The sequence below is a fragment of the Amyelois transitella genome, chromosome 18, assembly GCF_032362555.1.
Source record: "Amyelois transitella isolate CPQ chromosome 18, ilAmyTran1.1, whole genome shotgun sequence".
In the NCBI taxonomy this organism is placed as follows: domain Eukaryota; kingdom Metazoa; phylum Arthropoda; class Insecta; order Lepidoptera; family Pyralidae; genus Amyelois; species Amyelois transitella.
Genome location: NC_083521.1, coordinates 2,775,374 through 2,794,502, shown reverse-complemented (window position 1 = coordinate 2,794,502; position 19,129 = coordinate 2,775,374). Strand labels below are relative to the sequence as shown.

Genomic DNA, 19,129 nt, shown 5'->3' with positions numbered 1-19,129 from the left:
GTCATATATATATATATATATATATATATATATATGGTCATATACGGGTAAATCGAAATGTTATGTTTTATTGAATAAAATAACAGACGCATTTCTTGATCATTTAATATATTTTCTAAAACTAATCGCTCTGTATCTTATCCACTTCTGAAAAGGGGTCATAGGGACTTACCGCTCCTTACTAAAGAGGTCGCGATCTGGTGAGACCTAGAAAATTGAACGTTCTCAATCCATAGTTTTGACTCCACAGAGCGCAAGATTGCCAAATTTCCGTCTTATTACAGAAGTCTTATAAATCCAGCTGTTCCGCCCACATCTTGATTGCGACGCGCTTATATAAACAACTGTTGTTTGCGCGAAAACGCTGAACAATTAGTGTTACGTACTGCGTGAATTGGGCAAGAAAACTTTGAGAAAATTAAGGGAATCCCACGTGTTAAGTGGGCGATGGAAATGTATGGCTTACTGTTGGATAAGGTTAGTTTTTGTCACCTGTTTGTATGTTCGAAAGCTCCTTCCGAGCTAAATAGTGAGCTTAATAAATCCGTAAGAGTTTTTAACTCAAACAGACCGGGGTTGAACACGGGACCCGATGACCATGGGTCATTGAGTACATGGATTTTTCTTCCTCATTCATTTAACTCGAGTACCACATCGATTCGGGCACTGACGCTATAAACACTATGCATATTATATAAGTAAAAAATTCCTAGCAAACTTTTTTTTATCCTAAATGCAAAGTAACACGCACAGTATTAAATAATATATAGGTATATAGATATAGATATATATAAATTACGACGGAAAAAAATGTGACACTTTGCAAAGCCTTTTTTTTATTCAAGTCTAGACTATATCAGAAAATATTGTACTCATACTATTGTTTCTAAAAAAACAAATACAAGTCGACATACCCAACTTTCCGATACAAGTTTCCCAATGCAGAAACACTTGCATCGCAACAATAAAAGTTCAAGAAAGTGAAATTGCACGCTAAAAGTTTAGGCGAAAAGCGAAAGTTTCGGTTTCAAAGTTGCGGACTTTGTTTTCGTCCAACTTTTCCCCCCACCGGGGTGGGCTGCCACCCTTCCCCCACCCCTCTGGGGCTACACAATCAACTGGTTATGATTTCGTGGAAAAACAAACGAAAAGTTATCAGTTGGTAACTGTTACATAAGGCTCGTTTCGTAGATGATTGACTGGATGAAACTTTATTAGGTTTGGTAATATTCACACATATTGTGTTTTTATATCTTACGGGGTGGGCAGAGCCAATAGTCATAGCTATTGAATGACAAGAAGCCGAATGGCTAAATAATAAATTAGATTCTGAGATAGAACATATATTACTATGTAAGTACTATATATACAATAAAAAAATTGCCTTTGGTAATATAATGTAAAATTTCTGTTCATTTTGATCTCTCACACACAAATATGTGGAATTTGATCGCCCAGGTGCCCAAAGTGGAAAAATCATGCATATTACGCCCTATGCTAATAAGCTGATTGTAAGATCGCGGACTGTGAAAGTGAAAGATTACATTATAAACGATACATTTACACAAGTTGTGAAAATAAATTGGCAGAGGTTTTTTTTTAAAAATAAAAAACTTACGGTCTGTACCTGCCTGTTGCCAATCACCATGCCGTGTGGATTCATCGAATACTCGTAGTTTCACTTCAATTAGGCCTGTGGATTTTTAATATTTTCATAAAATTTTACTTTACAAGTGACAAAAGTGACCATAGTAAGAAAATAATTCTAATCAAAGCAAACGTATTAGTGGCGCCATCTGTCAGGAAAACGAGTGTACTAAATAACGCGACAAACACTTTCCCTAGAACATGGCAGAGTTTAAAAGGAAAAGGCTTTCGAGTATGTTCGCTAAAGTTTACTTTGATATCCTTTAGATGTCACTATGGATATTTTTATGTTGATGTCTAGAAGTGCTACGCCGTAGCGGACTAGCTACGCCGTAGACGCCTAACTACGACTATACGGAAGAAATCTGAATAATATATAGAAAATAGAAATGCCATTTTTTTATTTGAAACTATAGGAATGATGTGTCGTCCTCAGGTGATGGTTTGTAAAGCTGTTAAATAAAAGTGAAAACTTGCCATCAGTTGCGACGACACATTACCATACATTAAATATTTTGATCACTTTCCTGAAATGAAAGAATGAAATTGTTTTATTGCTCCCTTAAAATTACAGTTTTGCACCGATCACATTCTAGAATTCTCTGTGTTGTGGGTGGGTGCTCTAGAAGTCTCTTACGTCCATATTAATACTAATGTTATTTTTAAATGATTTTCCTTGGTTTTCAGCCCGAGCGCCTCATGTCCCCCTACACGGTGATCATCCGTCGCAGCGGGAACCCCTTCGAACTGGCCCACGTAGCCACGTCATGGCTTATAGGCGCTGGCTATGACGCTTATGTGGCAGTTGGTTGTGCCAAGAGAGATGTCTGCATGGCCATACGATACCGCTCCGTCTGCCCGGAGATACCTGATGAAAATGAGGTAAATCACCCCACTTTCTGAGATGTCTTTCCACTTGCCAGGATCCCTGCATACGTCTTTTGTTTCATATTGGTATACTCGCATGATCTTGACCTGACCTTTTGGTAGAACGTCGCCGAAGATACGCTCGTCTTGACCATGCTAGCTCAGTCAACCTGCTTTTATTCGTGATGAATGAAGATGAGCTATATACATTATTTTCTAGTAGGAAAATCATTTCTGATTAATTGTTTAAGATTTTATAATAAATTACCAAAAAGTGTGCTTGAAATGAATGATAGAAAATTCAAAAAGTACATTAAAAATGCTTTGAAGGAAAGCTTATTACAGCACGGAGGATTATATTAATGATAAGCGTGTGTAGCCCGAGCTTGACATAAGAGATCTATATTTGTAAATTGAGGTCCGGTGAAAATACCGCACTGTGGTTAGTTCCGCCGCTTCTTCTACACATGCGCTTTGGAGTAGTTATAATTAGATTTAAGTGATGTGACGTCAATAAGTGATACCTTTTATCCAATTTTGAGAATAAATCTATTCTATTCTATCACAAAGGGTTCATCACCAGGGTAGCTTGAAGAACCGCGGCTACGCCGACGATAATGTACATTTTCTGAGTCGGTCTCTCATTTGCTAATCGAGAAGAAGACGGTATTATGAATTGCTAATAACTGCTTATTTCCATTGTTTATAGACGTGTAACTTTATTCTAAACTTCTCTCGATAGTATATCAGCCTCGGGATGAAAATGATATCGTTTAAAATATAACTTTTCACAGAAAGTAGAAGATGAGGGGCCGCCTGAAGAAGAACCGAGATATAGACTGGTGCCTCTGCCGGACCTCTCATCCAAATACTGCGAGGAAATGGAGAGAAAAGAAGCTGCCAGGAAACAGGCAGAGTGGGAGAAGATAGAGAACGAACGACTGAGAAAGATTGCGGTAAGCATGAAAAGTGGAATACTTCATCTTCATAGAAAAGATTTGTATTCTCTTCAATCTTTCCATTTACCAATATATCGTCAATATATGTTGCCAGGAACTTGAAAAGCCACCTCCAGATGAGATAGATGGCTGGAGAACCCACGCGTGGGTAATCGTGCTCCCAGGGTCTGCTGGCGTGGAAGAGCCCTTCTTTATAGAGCCCAGTGAAGGCAACAGGCACCCACTGGAAGCCGAACAGTACCAGCATTTGGACTGTATTTATAATCATGAGAATTATTACGTAAGAAATTTTTAAGTTGATCATAGATTTTTAATGTTGAAAAACTATATCCCATACGGGTAGACAGAATCAACTGTCTCGAATAGACTGAGGGGCCACGTACAGCATTAAATGCATATATAACTTATAGACTTACCTTTACATATACATTGATATTAGTTGGGATGATTTTATGATCCTGTCTTCTTCATAAGAAGAAACTCGCTGATTCTTAAGACATCAAATATCTTCTCCTCGCGTTAACCTCGGTTAGATCCTCACCGCTCTTGAGAGGAACCTGAGATGCCTCTTTTGACCATGATTTTGGAGAGTAAGTCAGGTTCACGAACACGAATCTACTCCCCTCTGTCTTGCCACCTTTGCACAGAACCTTACCCATATTAGATCATACTAAAACCTTCTCTAAATGTTTCTATTATATTAGTTGCCGTTTACATCATTAACAGGTTAACCTACAAGACTGTTCCTCCGGCCTGGACAAGATAAACTATGACGTCACGGATCTGGATCGTTGGGAGCACCTTCTGGCAGGAGAACCTTTCCACCGGAGACAGCTTGTGGGGATTGACCAGGCAGACAAACGGACGGCTGTGGAGACGGAGAAACATCTGGACATGCCCGCCAGCTGGGTGGAGAAACTTGATATTTCTGCTGATGGTGGGATATTTAAGTATACTCTAAGAGTTGACCTGTATAAGTTTAAGTGATTCAACTTAAATAAATTAACCGACAAGACTGTTCCTCACAATGTAGCCTCTGTTAGATATGAGAAATGTTTCTATTTCTATAACAATTTTCTCCTAAATAATTTTGACATTTTATATACTGCATACATTAAATCACGTCTCTTTCCCGCTGGAGCAGGCAAAAACTTACATCTTTCTTCATGACACTATCTCTACATACTTTTCTTGCTTCATCCACATTCAGAAATCTCTTTATGCAAACTCGTCGGTTAACTGTTGACCTGGAAATTCGTCGAAATTCTTTTCACATTTCATAAAATATTTCCAGAATTTGAACAGAGATACCCCGGCAGCCACAAGATTATCCACTACAAGAAAGTGCTTCTTGAGAAGTTTTCGCCATACTCTGAGAGGGACGGCATTGTGAAGAGGATCAGCATTTTTGACGACTACGCCTTGACTGCACAGCTGTTCACGTGAGACCATACACATTAATTAATGTATGTATATGTATGACAAATAAGAAACCTGTGTTCGGGCATTATGAACTTCTAACTCAACGACACTTTATACTATACTTACTTGTATATTAAAATAAAACTAGTTTTTACTTGCGACTTCGTTCGCAAAAAATGTACTTAACGTATGTTTAATTGCAATTTTTTTTATCGCTTTGTCCAGTTGAGTGGTTTAGCCTTGGAATTGTCAGACGGACTTCGAATTAACAATATTAGTAGATAAGGTAACGTAAATTGGTATGGGTTCATAATAGGTAATGATCATTTCCTCTGATGACGATCTTGACCTGACCGGGGATTTTAAACATCTTTTTCAGTTATGAGTGGTACAAGAATCGAGTAGACAAAATGCTGACATCGAGGTTAGACCACGTCAAAAAGGAAGTTCGGGAGATCTTCGGCATCGGCAGAAGAGACCATCTGTTGAGTAAGAACTTTGCCTTCTTTTCTTACATACACTACTTATGTTGCTTTACACATAGGCTACTTTTTCTACAATTTTTCACGGGAGCGTAGCCCCGCGCAAAAGCTAGTAAAAGATACAATAGATTTCCACTAGCTTTGGTCCTTAAAGATCCTCATCATAAGACATTGTTTAATTAGTCTTTATATCAAAAAGCTTAAATATCGTTAAACATCTTCCATTATTACATTAGCCCAACAACCTAGGCGAGGTCTTTGAGTTGGTAATACCTTCCCCTAAGATGCAAAAGATGCAGAGATCTATCTATCTATGTTTGTATTTCTAGAGCACGTTTACTCTATGGACGCGCCAGTGCATTCAGTAGAAGGCGACAGGACGCTGGAATTCAACTACTATGCGCGTTTGGACCACCTCACCAAGCTGGTCTGCACGCCACTTACCTTCGATGAATACTACACGGCCAGACAGGATAGGTAAATATTTATTAATATAACTATGAAAAACGAGAGTGAAAAAGATTTCCGTTTATTTGTCGTCATCCTCGTAAATAATTTTAAGGATTTAAATCGGCTGTGTTGTTCAAACTTTAAAAAAGAAGTTCCAAGTGATAGAAAAGAACCATCTCTTTTCTCTTGAGTGGGTGTAGCAGGGCAGCTAAAACACTACCTACGAACTAGTGCACCGAAGATAATGCAGACTTCTCGCCATGCAAGGATACAACCTTAAAACTTTATTAAATCTTTTCACAGCATCATCATCATCATTCTGGGTCACGGTGTTAGTCTATAATCGCAAGCATGATTTGGGTAAATCAGGCTAATACGTAATGAGTCTCGTCTGAACTCCGAAAACTTTTCTGAGGCACCTAACCAGTATTTGATTAAGGTTACAAATTCTCTTGAAACGTGCACGATGTGTCCCTTCACCGTAAGAGCATAGTTAGCAATCAATCATTTTATAACACAGTCAAAATACATTGTTTCAAGGCTTGAATCTCGCAAGATTACGTACACAGAAGGCACAAAGGCTGAACCCAAACGCCAAGTTCTGGACATTGTGGAGATCTTCGCCAGGAACCCTGATATTCCGGCCAAGGATGACATTTGGAAGAAGATCTTCCACCTTCAGGAAAATACTATAGATTTGTTCTACCATTACGCTTATAATTTTGTGACGAATGACACTAGAAGCTTCGTAAAACCGAATTTGGCTGAAACTGGTGGAAAGATACTGTTCTATCCTGATAAGACTTCTGGATATATTGTAAGTACTAACTGTTGCTTTAAACTTCTGCAAATGTTCTTGGCAAAAATGGCAACTTATCTCTGTATGCCTGGTTTCAGGGAAACCCTTCAAATTGTAGAAGATAAATTAGATACGGTACATAAGTGTGATAAAAATAGGTACAATTCATATACCTAAGCTGATTAATAAAGTAGGTTCAGTTCATGAGACTACTCTCAACGGTATTTATCAAACTTTGTACTATTGGTTTAGGTGCGATGGATTATGGTAAAGCCTTTCGTGTACAAATGCTTGTCAAAAAGGACTCGAACCCTGAGCCCACATCGTGATAGACCACTGTAATGCTTAAGCTTCTTCCTTTCCTTAATTTAATCATTTCTAAATTTTTTTTATGTACGGGACAAATTACACTGATTGAGTTAGCCTCGAAGTAAGTTCTTTGAGACTTGTGTTACGAGATACTAACTCAACGATACTATATTTTATAATAAATACTTAATATAGATAAACATCCAAGACCCAGGCCAATCAGAAAAAGTTCTTTTCTCATCATGCCCTGGCCGGGATTCGAACCCGATGTCACAGAAGCGTATTACCGCTGCGCCACAGAGGCCGTCATATCTATATATCATTTCTAAATGCATCTGAATTGAAGTTGTTCTATTCTACTCTGTACCACATGACGCAATCTAATGCATAAACCCAGGCTGACCCTTGCGCCAAGCAACCTCGCCCTCTCAACGTGTACTACGCCCTCTGCGAGAACATGGAGTGCGAATACCGTTCAGAGAAACACATCAGAGACAGGGAGACGGATATAAATGGTTATCTGAAGCAGAGACATAAGGAACTGACTGAGCCAATGCTGTTTGTAGCCTTGTTCGATACTGAGAGGAATGAGGCTGCGAAGAAAGGGTGGAAAGAACAGGTCAGTTTACTTCTTATAGGTATTTGTTCATTAGGCTTTTGGTCACGACATTACGTCACGTGGTGTCCGTATAGGTATTACCCTTCCACGAGGATTTCCACCTCCTGCCTCCATCCAGCGTCTTTAAGCAATTGGTCAATGTAATAAGTGCTTGTACCTAACAGTCTTAACTTACTTAATATTGCCTGTGTCTGTGTGACGTCTCCCCTCAAGACTACAAGATCACCTTCTGTCGTAGCTCGCATTCTACCACTGAATCTGTATTATAGCTCTTGTAATGCTATCTCGGGAGGAACTTACCAGCCTTTGCAAAATATGATCTGCCAGAGTTGTGTAGTCAGTGTGTCATCACCACGCCAAGAAAAAGGACTAAACACTTTCTAAAGAAAAAAGTCTTATAAAAATACCTCCACAGGAACTACAAAAAGCCGAGATATTGGAGCGCGAGAAAGAAGTGGAAATTGATCCCCTAGCGCCGTACCTGGCCAGGATGTTCGGTTCTGGACACGGGGCCGGCGTGCCCTTGACGGTGAAGGAGGCAACCCTCGTGAGAGAACAGTGCATCAACGATTTCAGAGCTAAGCAACTGGCCAGACAGAATTTGGTGCAGGAGAGGTTTGATGCGGTGAGTTCTTGTTGTTTTCTTTACAATAATACTTGTTATTTAGGTACTTCTTGTTAAACTAAATCTTAATGTACATGTCTATAAATATTATGCTCGAAAGGACAGAACTCATTTATTTTAATATAAAAGATAATGAGATTATTATGTTTTTTCCCCTTAATAAAGATTATTATTGAAATAAATTAATATAAATCTTAAAAAGACAGGTCAAATCGAATATCCACTTGTAATGAATGGACAAATAAAAAAATTACAGAGAAAAGAATGGAGGATGGTTCACTTAACCAACAAGAGTTCAGCTCTAAAATTTAAGAAGAAGAAGAAATAATGCTCCTCCTATTATTCTTTGCTGAATTTGGAGATCCAGGTGTTAAAATATGGTTTGCTTTACAGCTCAACGCTGAGTACAAGAGCAAGAGGCTGTGGTACCTGGCCAACCAGTTCATCTTGAGCCCAGAAAAAGAATCGGCATATTTTACTATGAGGTAATACTTAGTAGTTTGTTTATTATTCACCTAGAATAAGTAAATGGACAAACTATTTCTGTGCCCTTACGCTCGGAAGTTGAATTAATTAATAGTAATTACTTACGTAATTTTTGTTTGAAATGTGGCAGGCATTTTCGCAATGTTAAAGGAAAAGTTATTATCTTATATAAGAACTTATTTTTACTAATCATAAACCCAAAATTATCCGACAAGCGACTACCGTTTAACCTCCGCAACCGTCGCAGGGGAACCTAACAGAGGTTTCCTTAACGGGAGTCTCTTAAGTGTACCTGACTCACTCACTCCAGGATCATGGTCAAAGCGCACCCCGGGCTCCTCTCAAGTGAGGCGAGGAGTCTCTTAAGAGGAGATAGGACTCTCTCAAGAGATTAACCGGTACTAACGCCAGAAGAACAACTTACCATTAGTATGAACTCTGAATAGTAGTAGTATAGTTCCCAGTACTTTAGAATAGGACCACTCCATCTCTTTCCTATGGATCTCGTAAAGCGACTAAGTGATATGCTAATAAACTTGGAATTATTTTTCAAGGCGATGGGCTAGCAAACTGCCACTATTTGAATCTAAATTTCATCATGAAGCCATGATAATACAGCTGATCTTTTCGAGACTGTTGATTCTCTCTAAGTAAGGGATAAAGATGTTATATGTATGTATTTTGAATGCCGGCCTCTGATGAGCACAGAATGTAATATAAATCTTTTCATGTCTGCAGCGCCCAACTGGCCTTCAAAGTTCATTCCCTGGAGGTCCGACTGACCCGCCACAAGGACCTGTCAGCACCCAGGTTCAAGATGGTGGAAGACTACTTGAACAAACACCCATTACTTAAAGAATACAATAGAATGAGACATTACTACGGTACTAAAAAGTAGAAATCGCGGTGTAATTTTGTTATGGGTTTAAGTTGTTTTTGGATATTTTCATATTTATTTTTAAATTCATAATTATGGGCATATATTATAAATTCATTTTCGTTATATAATATTGGGCTGTTGTATATACATATATTTTTTGTTTGCATGGAATAAATTTAAATTTTCACATCTTATTTCAGTATCCTTTATTTAATACCTAAATACTATATTACAGTTTTTAGAGAGGCATATTCATGAACGTAGGTACATCTTTTTACGGACTTCAGTCGGCCTCATTTTTTGTTGTAAAGATTTTTTGTCGCTTTAAAAGTACAGACCTCACAACCATTCGTCAAGTCCGAGGAAATCGATAGATTTAGCATTGATTTTTGCGATCACTCTGAAAAATCGGAAACTACAATACTGTATCAATTTGTACTTTTCAATGTTATGTTGTTTCTCTTCAATTACTCTAAGTCTCCTGCTCCTAACAAGTTCCCTGCAATGGTAAGAGTCTAAAGCCCAGTAAGATACTTATCGGATAGGTACCATCCTTTTTTTCATATCAGATTCTTCTTATATTGCTAAGGCAGTATCCACGATGGCTGCAGGTCTGTAAGTCTCCTAACAAAATCCCTGCGATCATGAGAGGTTAAACCCTGGTAAGTAACTAATTCTGTTATCAAGATTATCCTTTTTTTCACACCAGATTCTTCTAATGCTTAGGCAGTATCCATGAAGGTTGAGGATGATTGAGGTCAGTGTTCCAGTCTCCAGCTCCTCCCAACAGGTTCCCCCTGCCGTCGTGAGTGGCTAGAGCCAAGCGAGAGAGTTTGTTGGCCAATCGACGCTGAGGGGAATCCGGCCGGGAGAGTGGAGGTAGGGATATGCTTCCTGAATCTGTAAATAGAAAATAAAATTAAATTTAAATATATACATACATATAATCACGTCTATATCCCCGGCAGGGTAGACAAAGCCAACAATCTTGGAATGACTGATAGGTAACGTTCAGCTGTTAAGTTTAATGATAGAAAAAGATAAGTAAAGTGTAAATAAAGTAAATAAAACAAGGTCCATTTCTGTATCGAAAATTAAAATTTGTCCGGTAATTTTAGATTGATTCGTTCCAAACAAACATATGTACAATTTGTTATATTATATTTTGTTTTATGCAATAAAATTAAGACATTTCCCATTTATTCTGGTAAGGACGACGATGATTATAAACGATACTTAATAAAAGTAAAATATCACCTGCTCGTCATAGACATTCCGAAGACAATATAACTTAGGTATGTACAGTGGGCCACAAGTATCAAACTTAGGCAATCCATTTGTCCAATCCCTGATGGTATGTGACGATGAAGACGTGTCTATGTGGTCCACTGTACATTACCACAGACATCACATTCACCTTACAAACCTGAATGGTAATCGTAGTTGGCGTGGTCGCTTGGTGTCTCCTGGCCGAGACGTTTTCTATATTCCCCGGCAAAGTGTTCTATTAGTGTGTCCATCATAACGGCTTGTTTTGAAAATACCTGCGACAAAATATAGGTAATTGTGAGTGCCGGTGGTTGAACAGTAAAGGTGCCGGACAAAACTACAAAGGACGCTAAAAATAAATACTTTCTATTGGAAGATTCAAAATAACCGTTCCTTAAGCTCAAAAAATGTAAGTTAAGTGAATTTTTGTAGCGTGATATCAAAGGAACGGGATGCCTTTTAATAAGGAAAATACTGTCTATTCTGTCTACATTATGTTTGTACTCGCATCACGCGTAAAACTTTTGCTCCGATTTCAATACGGTTTTCTCAGCCATTTGGCTCGGGCCAACTTAAAAATTGGTATACTAAATATTCTCACCCTGCCCCTCTAAGTGGACAATACAAGAGGTCAAATTTATTTTTGTTTTACGGCTGACGAAATCGCGGGCAACGGCCTAGTGATTGATAATACCTGTAATATTTTAGACACTCTCAGGCCATTCTCCACAACCATGAACTGCAGGAACAGACATGGGAGGCAGTCGTCGTTGTCGTCTGAAGGCAGGCCGATATCCCACGACAGTTCTTCGTACAGCAAACCCAACAGTACAGTCTGGAATAATGTGAGAATGAATTTACACCGCGCCGTTTGTTTCCCGGCACAAATATAAAAAGAATAGGATCACTCCATCTTTTTCCCATGGATTTCGTAAAAGGCGACTAAGGGATACGCTTATAAACTTGTGATTCATAATTTGAATCTCAATTATATCTATAACCTGTCACTATTTGAATCTCAATTCTATCATTATGTCTAACAGCTGAACGTAGCCTATCAGTCATTCAAGGCTGCTGGCTCTGTCTACACAAGCAAGGGATACATCCATAAATACATACATATGGTCACGTCTATATCCCTTGAGGGGTAGACAGAGCCAACAGTCTTGAAAAGACTGAATGGCCACGTTCAGCTATTTGGCTTAATGATAGAATTGAGATTCAAATAGTGACAGGTTGCTTACCCATCATCAGAGTATAAATAAAATAACTCACACTTTCTGTATCATCAATGACGTAAACTCCGTTAGAGTTGATCGCAACTAGTACAGGAATATCTTCATGTGTGAGAAGACTGGTCAGACTCCGCACCGGCTGCTCAATTTGTCCTTGAAAGAACGCAGCTCTGAAATAACAATTTTTTTAATTCTGAAACGCATCCTTCGAATTTCAAATTTTGAATGAATGATTTTTATAAGATTTGATTTTAGTATTGCCATGTAATACAATATATTTGTGTCATTAAAATATATTAGGCGTTTGCCCGGGGAAAAAGTTCAGTAGGTATTTTCGGAAATAAAAGTACCTTATGTTTCTCCTAAATTGTACTCAATTTATTATTCACGAAGTTTGAAGCTGTGCATTATCTTCTCTCTCTATCTCTTAGATAAGTCATGTGCCCTTAAAAACGTTCAAGTTCCTTTTTATAATATTTAGTAGGTGGTTATAACTTTTTTAGAAAATCGATTCTAAATTGTTACCCGTAAGTTGTATGCGTCCGACAGTGAGCCAAGTATTTGTGACGTAGTTTCCTCGGCGGGGCGGCTGGTGGCCGTTGCGCTTGCTCCAGAAGTTTGGCTTCGGGACTCCCCTTCCTTCCCGCAGGCAACAACTGCGCCCAGCGCCCTGAGCGGGCGTGTTTAGGAAGGTACTTGTCTTGATGTTCCCTATAGTACGAGAACTTTGTATAAGAGAAATATTTCGCAATTTGATATTGATGCTATGAGTATTAAATATAGTACAATCATTTGATATAAATACTGCTGTACTTACTAAGTTTCTCTTAAACAAAGTTTGAATATGTACGGCAAAAAATATTTCACGTATAAAGAATTAGCGACTTGAAAGTAATTTAGAAATATTTTAATTCGTCTGTATAGGTACTGTGTAAATGTAGTAAAAAATGAAATTAATTAAAACAACAAAGAGATAATCTCAATTCTATCATTAAGCCAAATAGCTGAACGTGGCCATTCAATCTTTTGAAGACTGTTGGCTCTGTCTACCCCGCAAGGGATATAGACGTGACCATTTGTATGTATGTATGTATGTACAAAGAGAGAACTTAATACTTATCTATTTAAGGCTGGTTGTTTTGATTTTATATAGATTTCATTAAAAGCTCGAATCGCGATATTTGGTGGGAACGCATACCTACTCACTGCGGGCCCTGCAAAATTCTAATATTTGAAGAGGCAGCAGTGAATGGATACGTATTCCTACCTGAAGAACTTCGCCGTGTGCCTATGAGGGTCGTAGGGTCCCAGTTGTATTCTTGCTTGCAGTCCTCCCAACATTACTGCTTGAGCACTTTCTAGCGGGTAACGACCTGTCACGACGTTATGTCTTGCTTCTTCATATAACAGTTCTTGAATTTTTGTATCTCTGAAAAGAAGTACTTAGTAGAATTATTTTTCATTAAATTTTATATTTGCTATACAAGTGATATGAAATATTTATAGAAATCGCAACAATGCCTTAAGAAGAGGTAACGTTGCGTAACAAATGAAGGTTATGACACCAGAAAGTTTACTATAATTTTGTTTTATATCTTACTTTATGCCTTCTTCTAAATGCTTAGGGAAAAATATATTCCTCTGAAGTCGCAGTATGGGTTGATCTCTCGAACGTTTGGATTCCGATCCATGACCATAACGATACACCAACTTCTGCCAGTTGGCCCAAATCCGCCAAGGGCAATGGTGGGGTTTTAATTGGATTTCTGAAATTAATTATTTATTATTTAAATAAGATACAATATGTAATTTCTAACGAGATGATTCGTATAAAGACTTGAAAATACTTAGAATACAACGCGACCAGATGCCATTAGCGACCAAGGTAGAATCCCCTGCAGAGAAACATGACCTTTTCGTACAAACCAAATCCACCCTTCAATGGATTTAAATTCAAATTCAAATTCAAACTTTTATTTGCATAATATGAGTACAACAAGGTCTTAAATATTATGTATAACAGATCTTCATATTTACCCTTTCGGGTGTTGCAAACATTTTTATGTATTAGTAGACATACAAACTTATGATTTAGTTCTATTCTATCTTCTATAGTTAACAAAATTACTAGAATTAAATAAAAAAAATAGTTACATGAAGAAATAAATAAATACCAATATAATTATATACATTATCTATTTAAAAAACTTATACTTAATGCATACAGTATTAAATTGAAAATAATTGTAATGTAATGTAAGGAATCAAATAAAAGCTTTTTAATTTTAATTTAATTATCTTCTATAGGAGACTGTATATGTGTATACGTTATATATTTGGAGCTGGGCACTAGAAAAAGATCAGCGGAGATGATCTAACTATCCAACGATACCCAAGCTTCACTTACCTAGCAATGGACTGCACATCCACAAAGAGAATACATTAGCAGCTAAACTTCTGGCGCTCGGTTGTGTTAACCCCAACTCCTCTGTAGCCAGTACAGCATTTAGAAATCTATGAACAAATTTATGTATTTGTAAAACATAGATTACTTACATTATTGTGTATCATCTGTACACATATGTTCTTACGAGTAGTGTAGTAAAATCGTCAAGGGTATTACATGAATGTTTATTTTTTTCAAGGGAAAGGAATACGTGTGATTTTTCTTATAGGTGGGCTAACGACCTCTCAATATCATTATTAAGCCATAGTACTCTAATATGGACATTGCTTGATAAAGAATAGTTTCACACTTACCTAGCAGCCGTGACGCACGAAGGCACCTCCTCCGAACTCATCTCTATCATGATAGCAGTCTTGGACAGAAGGTAAACACAAGTCACTGGATTCGAAGATACAGTCGATGAGGAAACAGTGCTGCCCGAGGATCCTGAATAAATAAACATATATGATCACACAGATTGAAATACAGGGTGACTTTTAATTCAACGGCATAAATTTAACTGTTAAGTGTACTCATCTAAAGGATTTTTAAAAACGTTAAAAGAAAAATATCGGTTCATATTTCAGAAAGTACGAAAAAAAAAATAAAGATATCAAAATCCACGATCCTAAATACGTCATATTACCCCGGCCGGCGGAAAAGCGACGCGTAAGATTCAGAGGTCAACGACACAATTCATTCAGCTGAGCGATCTCGATAATTCTGTACTTTACTTGATCTTAATACTAGAAAAATAATTTATTTTTCAGACATTTATTTACATGTTTAGTTTTAATTTCTTTTTTAGTATTGGTCTTTAATAAAGCGTGTGACGTAGTTTTTGAGGGTTTTTTAAATGTGAAAATGATGACGTTTAATTTAAATAAAAATAGGCTCAAACAGCTCAGAATTACAGTCTATCTTTAAAAGGATGCAGTTGTTTTAAATGTCACCCTGTATACTTAACTGAAATATTACAGTTATTATTCCTCTTTCAAATATTCCCATTAACTCACTTCGTAAGCCTTTGTATTTTAGCATTTCAAGTTTAAATAATGAATTGCTAACCTGGCAGTGGTGGTGAAATAGCACTAGACGAACTACCGCCACTGGTTATTGGTTCTGTAGTGCTGAACGAACCTGCTGCTATGCTGCTCGAGCCCGTCTGGTTTGAGCAACTGCTTAAATTAGAACCTGGAAATAATTAATCTATGATAAAAGTAATATTGAATATCAACTCTTTTATAAAATGCTTTTTTTAATGCTCGTTTATTAAATGGTCATTACATATTTTTTTACGCGAAATTGTGAGAGAGCTTTGCATAGATATTTTTTACAAATAAATAATGTTCAACGACCCACGCGCTTCGAGCTTTTGCGGTACCTACTCAGGTATCTCAGACGAAAATTAGTGTACACCAAGTAGGTATCTTTAAATATTTGCCTGCAATGGAAATCGAATCCGGGACCCTAGGTGCGGCAAAATGGCTTGCGTAATAGAATTATAATTTTAATAGAGTTTTACCCATAACACTCTTTTCGAGGGAATCCGAACTGTTGCTCTCTTTGGAGTCCGGCTGAAGAGGTTTGTGCGGATCATGTTTGTCCCAATCACTGTGTCGCCCTAAAGGACTGTACGACAGATGTGGGAGCCTCTGAGACACAGAATACAGGTGCGCGTTGACTTCTGCTTGCAACTTTTGACTTTGAACACTGTAATACTCTTCGCGGGATCGAAATTCACTGTAAATTAGTTACATAGGTGATTACTTTAACTATTGTAAAAATATTATTTAATACCTATATATATTTTTTTGAAGTTGTGTCCTTACTTGTACTGGTATTCGGCTTGCATAGGGTATCCCCGTCTAGAATAATCAACAGGAATAATTGTGATATAATTCCCATTGTTCTGGACGTTTGGATTTTCCCCGTATGCCCCCATTTCCGATTGATGTTCCATTTATTTCAGAATTTTCTTACATAAAACTCATCGCCATCTCGTCCAGTCCGAAATAAACCTACTTATTGATCGAACTTTCGCGCCGTCTTTTCGCGCATTGAATGTTGCCATTTCAAAATGAACATCTCTTTCATTTCATTCAGTCATATCAGCAGTTCAAAGTAGACGTCAAAGGCCCAGATTTGACATTGACAATCAGTCAGTTCAGTTTACAAATTCGGTTTGATTTGTTTACGTCAAGATTACGTGTAAATTACAATAAATAAGAATAAAATACTATGTAAAAACATTCTAAATACAGGCATTTGGCAAAATTCTAACAAACTTATCTCTCATATTAACTGAGTACCTATTGAAATAAGCACAATTAAAGATTCCAATAATAGTTTACTTACACTATTCTCAAAAAAGTGAAAACTATCATGAAAATTAATAACATTTGGATATTCCAACACGGTATGCTATAAAACAAGGTTTTATCGGCAACTTAATCGGCGAATTTTATCGTCAACATATCACGGATGGAGGCAAAATTGAAAGAATACCGTGCACTTCGTCGCCGCAAGGAGCTGATTGAAAACGCTAAAGAAAAACTTGAGAAATCCAAGGAGAAGATAGTCAATTTATTAATACCTAAAGTGTTGAGGGATATGGACAAGGATAGGAAGGAAGATGAAGTAGTGTTGGTAAGTTCTAGGTACCTAAGTTTAGATATAATAGACAATGCATAAAAGCCTACATTTAGTTCTTAGAAGCTGGTGTTGTGGATTTAATTTACCAAAACATTTAATACTAAAGTCTATTACAAACTGCATCTCAATGGTATGTGGCTTGGTAGAATAAAATATGCAAAACCATGTATTTTTTTTTTTGTGTTTTGCTTATGCCTTATCATAATACTCTTAAACTAAAAATGCTGTTTAACAATTCCAGATTGAAAATGAAGAACAACCAGTGAGCCCAGCAACAATACCAATTCAACCCATTGAAGAAACTGCTGATGTCACTTCAGAAACCAGTGATGTAGAAACTGTACCAGAACCTAATGAAGAAACATGGCGATACTTCACTATAAAATGGTCTCTATATAGTTTAACGTGGTTAACATTGTACTATTTCTTCCTCAAGTTACAATTTGGTGCTGTGTTCTTTGTAATATCTGCATTAGTAGGCATTTATTTGAATACTCGCACACGGCCAAAGAAAAAGGGAGAGGTTTCTGCTTATAGTGTTTTTAATGAGAATTGTGTCAGTATTGATGGGACTTTGAAAGCTGAACAGTTTGAAAGAGAGATAAGGTATGGCGCCGGAACAGTAAGAGCTCTTTGACTGCTCCCTTATTCTAATATGAATCTTGTATAATATGATAAATTAGGTTTTAAAAATACTTATGGCCTATAGTTATTTAACAATGAAGTGGTAAACACTTCATGTTGTAACATAACTACTGTTAATTATTCATAATAAGGCTTTATGGCAGGTTTTTTTCAAGGCATTACTTTGTAATGAAAGTATTGTATATATATCTTCAATAATATTGTATAACACAGTCAATTAGGAAATATTTATAAACAAAACAAAAACTACAAAACAATATTAAACATTTTGAACTGCAAAATTGACAGTCTTAATTTAAAATTGTACCTACTAGGGACACCCAGGCTTAATTTATATCATACTCAGTATTTACTGAGTATACTGCAAAATGACTTCATATAATGTAAACAAAAATATGATCTTTTTTTATAATGACAATTCCTGTTAGCTTTCAGTCTAAGTTATATTTAGTTTATTTATCTTCCAAGATAGCATTATCATTGATTTATATCAACTTAGATTTATTTCACAACATTTTTTCATAATAAAGTCCAACGTGCTTAGTTTTTTCTTCAATGTGCCAAAGCAATATTTAAGATAAACCTATGGGTCCTAAGTTTAATTTGTTTTGCAATTGCTGGTAGTAAATGCTCTATTATGTTTGATTTGTCAAATTTCTTGTTAAGAGGTTTTACCAAACCACACTAACTGGAAATGGTTCTTATTTTCAAATCTATTTTCTCTTTGCTTCTCTATGAAGAGATTTCGCCTTTTGAAGATGTTGTGCTTAAATTTATATGAATATTTTCTTTGTGAGAAATGGCTTCAACTGAGACTGGAGTATGTGTAAAGACAATTTTTATGTAAAATGTAATTATAAAATATTAAGAAAAGAAAATAAAAGAGTTTTCATAAAATCAGATTTTGTAATTTTAATCACATTTAGAAATTGACAACATACATATAAATTTTATATACTTATTATATTGCATGCAACATAATTATATTTTACTCATTTAAGAAAAAAAAAAACAACTTTCCTGTACGAAATATTTTGCAGTTGTTGCAGTATTTTAAGTTTGTTACATAAAACTAAGCGCCACCAACAGGGTTGCTATCTTTAAAATATCAGATTCACAACTCGTCACTAGTATTTTTTGTTCGATTAAATAATACTTTTCATCTTTTAACTCAATCAATAAAAAAAATAAACCCTGATTTGTCTGAATTTGTCAATTTTCGTACACATATGTTTTAATACACTCGTTTGATTTACAATAAGTATAAGTTTTTATTCTTTTACTGCCCTCTTTGCTTTCAACTTAGATTTATAGTTAGCTAAAAAAAGATTAAA

General features: G+C 36.5%; 3 protein-coding genes across 3 annotated transcripts; 2 read left to right on the top strand and 1 right to left on the bottom strand.

Annotated features, from left to right (window-relative positions):
• Positions 1-2,340: 2,340 nt before the first annotated feature.
• On the top strand, positions 2,341-9,580 carry LOC106136150 (dynein regulatory complex subunit 7). The gene is made up of 12 exons (XM_013336609.2): positions 2,341-2,529; positions 3,309-3,470; positions 3,568-3,753; positions 4,200-4,410; positions 4,768-4,915; positions 5,275-5,384; positions 5,707-5,854; positions 6,368-6,644; positions 7,333-7,554; positions 7,970-8,179; positions 8,573-8,664; positions 9,404-9,580. The coding sequence occupies exons 1-12, from the start codon at positions 2,347-2,349 to the stop codon at positions 9,561-9,563; spliced, it is 2,109 nt and encodes a 702-aa protein (XP_013192063.2). The 5' UTR covers positions 2,341-2,346; the 3' UTR covers positions 9,564-9,580.
• Positions 9,581-9,796: 216 nt separating this feature from the next.
• Positions 9,797-16,706, bottom strand: LOC106136211 (FERM domain-containing protein 8). The gene is made up of 12 exons (XM_013336682.2): positions 16,328-16,706; positions 16,021-16,238; positions 15,564-15,689; positions 14,810-14,942; positions 14,457-14,563; positions 13,650-13,815; positions 13,317-13,478; positions 12,575-12,760; positions 12,090-12,219; positions 11,509-11,649; positions 10,972-11,089; positions 9,797-10,445 (listed from the first exon to the last, which is right to left on the bottom strand). The coding sequence occupies exons 1-12, from the start codon at positions 16,456-16,458 to the stop codon at positions 10,261-10,263; spliced, it is 1,803 nt and encodes a 600-aa protein (XP_013192136.2). The 5' UTR covers positions 16,459-16,706; the 3' UTR covers positions 9,797-10,260.
• Positions 16,656-18,836, top strand: LOC106136207 (SAYSvFN domain-containing protein 1). The gene is made up of 2 exons (XM_013336678.2): positions 16,656-17,144; positions 17,392-18,836. Exons 1-2 carry the CDS (start codon positions 16,980-16,982, stop codon positions 17,785-17,787), a joined length of 561 nt encoding a protein of 186 aa, XP_013192132.2. The 5' UTR covers positions 16,656-16,979; the 3' UTR covers positions 17,788-18,836.
• Positions 18,837-19,129: the final 293 nt, after the last annotated feature.